General features: G+C 32.9%; 1 protein-coding gene across 1 annotated transcript; it reads right to left on the reverse strand.

Annotated features, from left to right (window-relative positions):
• Positions 1-290: 290 nt before the first annotated feature.
• Positions 291-1,326, reverse strand: LOC145597512 (gibberellin-regulated protein 6-like). The gene is made up of 2 exons (XM_081653700.1): positions 1,151-1,326; positions 291-508 (listed from the first exon to the last, which is right to left on the reverse strand). The coding sequence occupies exons 1-2, from the start codon at positions 1,263-1,265 to the stop codon at positions 327-329; spliced, it is 297 nt and encodes a 98-aa protein (XP_081509826.1). The 5' UTR covers positions 1,266-1,326; the 3' UTR covers positions 291-326.
• Positions 1,327-1,658: the final 332 nt, after the last annotated feature.

Below are 1,658 nucleotides of genomic sequence, written 5' to 3' on the forward strand. Positions count from 1 at the left end.
GACAACATTTAGTAGCTGTGTCTAACACATAAATGGCCAAAATTATCAACCATTTTACGCTCTCAATTGGAGGGATACATAACCCATCACCCCCAATGGATCGTTACATACGAGTATATTAAATTCATATAAAACTTAGGTATAATAATAACGAACGTACACCAACATAAATAATTAAGAAAATTACATATATTTAGTAGTACTAATGAGATATTAATACTTAGCCTCAAGAATTAAGTAGTAGTAAGAGTCTCTGTCCGGATTTAGTACGTTGTTGTTGTTGTAACGATTTAATTTGGGACGGAGGGAGTAAGTCGTAAAAGAAATTAAGGGCATTTGGGGCCACCCTGTTGGGTCTTCCAGTTGTTGTAGCAAGGGCAAACTTGCTTGTTGCCGTAGAAGCCTGGTGGAACACAAAGGCACTTCCTGCAGCATTTGTTGCAGAAAAATATGCATGGTTTGTGGTATTGAGTATTCGAGCACCTCCTTGAACATTGTGGTTTGCATTCTGTTTTTACAATCCAACCAACAAAATTAGTCTAAGGAAATGCATATTAATTCTGTTTTCGATTAAACTTGTAACGATTATCTACTGAACAAGTCTTGTATGAGACGGTCTTATAAGTTATAACACAAAGTAACCTTATTATTACTTCCTCGGTTTATCCGATCTTGTTCAATTCAAAATTCTAAGACACTCGTCAAACAAAATTAAATGTTCAGTATTTTGCCAGAGCATTATTCTGTCCTTATGAATTGATAAACAGTTGTTTATGTTGATATCGAATTTTTTTAATAATAAAAAGTAGTACTATCATTCGATTTTTATTAATTATATGTGACTATGTGAGTACTATGTTACTACCAGCATTATTAGCAAAAGGAATAGTGCACTAAAAATTAGATTTGGTAATATTGTGTGACAGTGACCGAAGTCTTATACTCCGTATCAATTGACTGTGACAATATTAAATTACTACGTATCTAATTAAGAAAGCCGTGATAAATCAAAATATATCAACTCAAAAATCGGCAATGTCTTTAAGATCAAAATAACGCTAACAGTTAGCCATATAGCCTTTATTATAAAGCGAAATAATTTAACATGCATCAAAAGAATACGAGTGCATATATATAAATGGTGACTTACGGTCAATCGTCAAACTTCCGGGTCCATAAGGATTGTTGGCCAAAGCCACAGTAGCAAGCATGGAAAAGGCAATGAGAGCCAAGAGAAGGAGAGGAAGAGCCTTAAAATTGGCCATATTTGAACACAAAGATGATATTTTTAAGGGTAGTAGTATTATGAATGAAAAAACAAGGGAAATGAAGTGAAGTTGGAATGAGTAAGAAAGTGTTAGTAAAAGGGTATTTATAGATACAAGAATAGGTACACCCAAGTTGAGTTGCCCCATAAGGACACTTTTTCTTTGTGGACCTACTTTTTATAAAATTGTCTAATTTATCATCTTTTCCCACCATTTGCTCTATGTTTTTTTTTCTGTTTCTTTACTTTTTTTTCTTTTTTTTCTTTATTTTATTATTTTTTTTTTTAAAAAAAAATTATAATTATGAAGGGTGGTAACTATCGAGTAGTTGTACTTATTAGTGTTAGAACGTGGCTTGGTAAATACTAACCGCACAGTGTTTGAGTAGGG

This window comes from Chenopodium album, chromosome 20, assembly GCF_948465745.1.
Source record: "Chenopodium album chromosome 20, dcCheAlbu1.1, whole genome shotgun sequence".
Lineage (NCBI taxonomy): Eukaryota > Viridiplantae > Streptophyta > Magnoliopsida > Caryophyllales > Amaranthaceae > Chenopodium > Chenopodium album.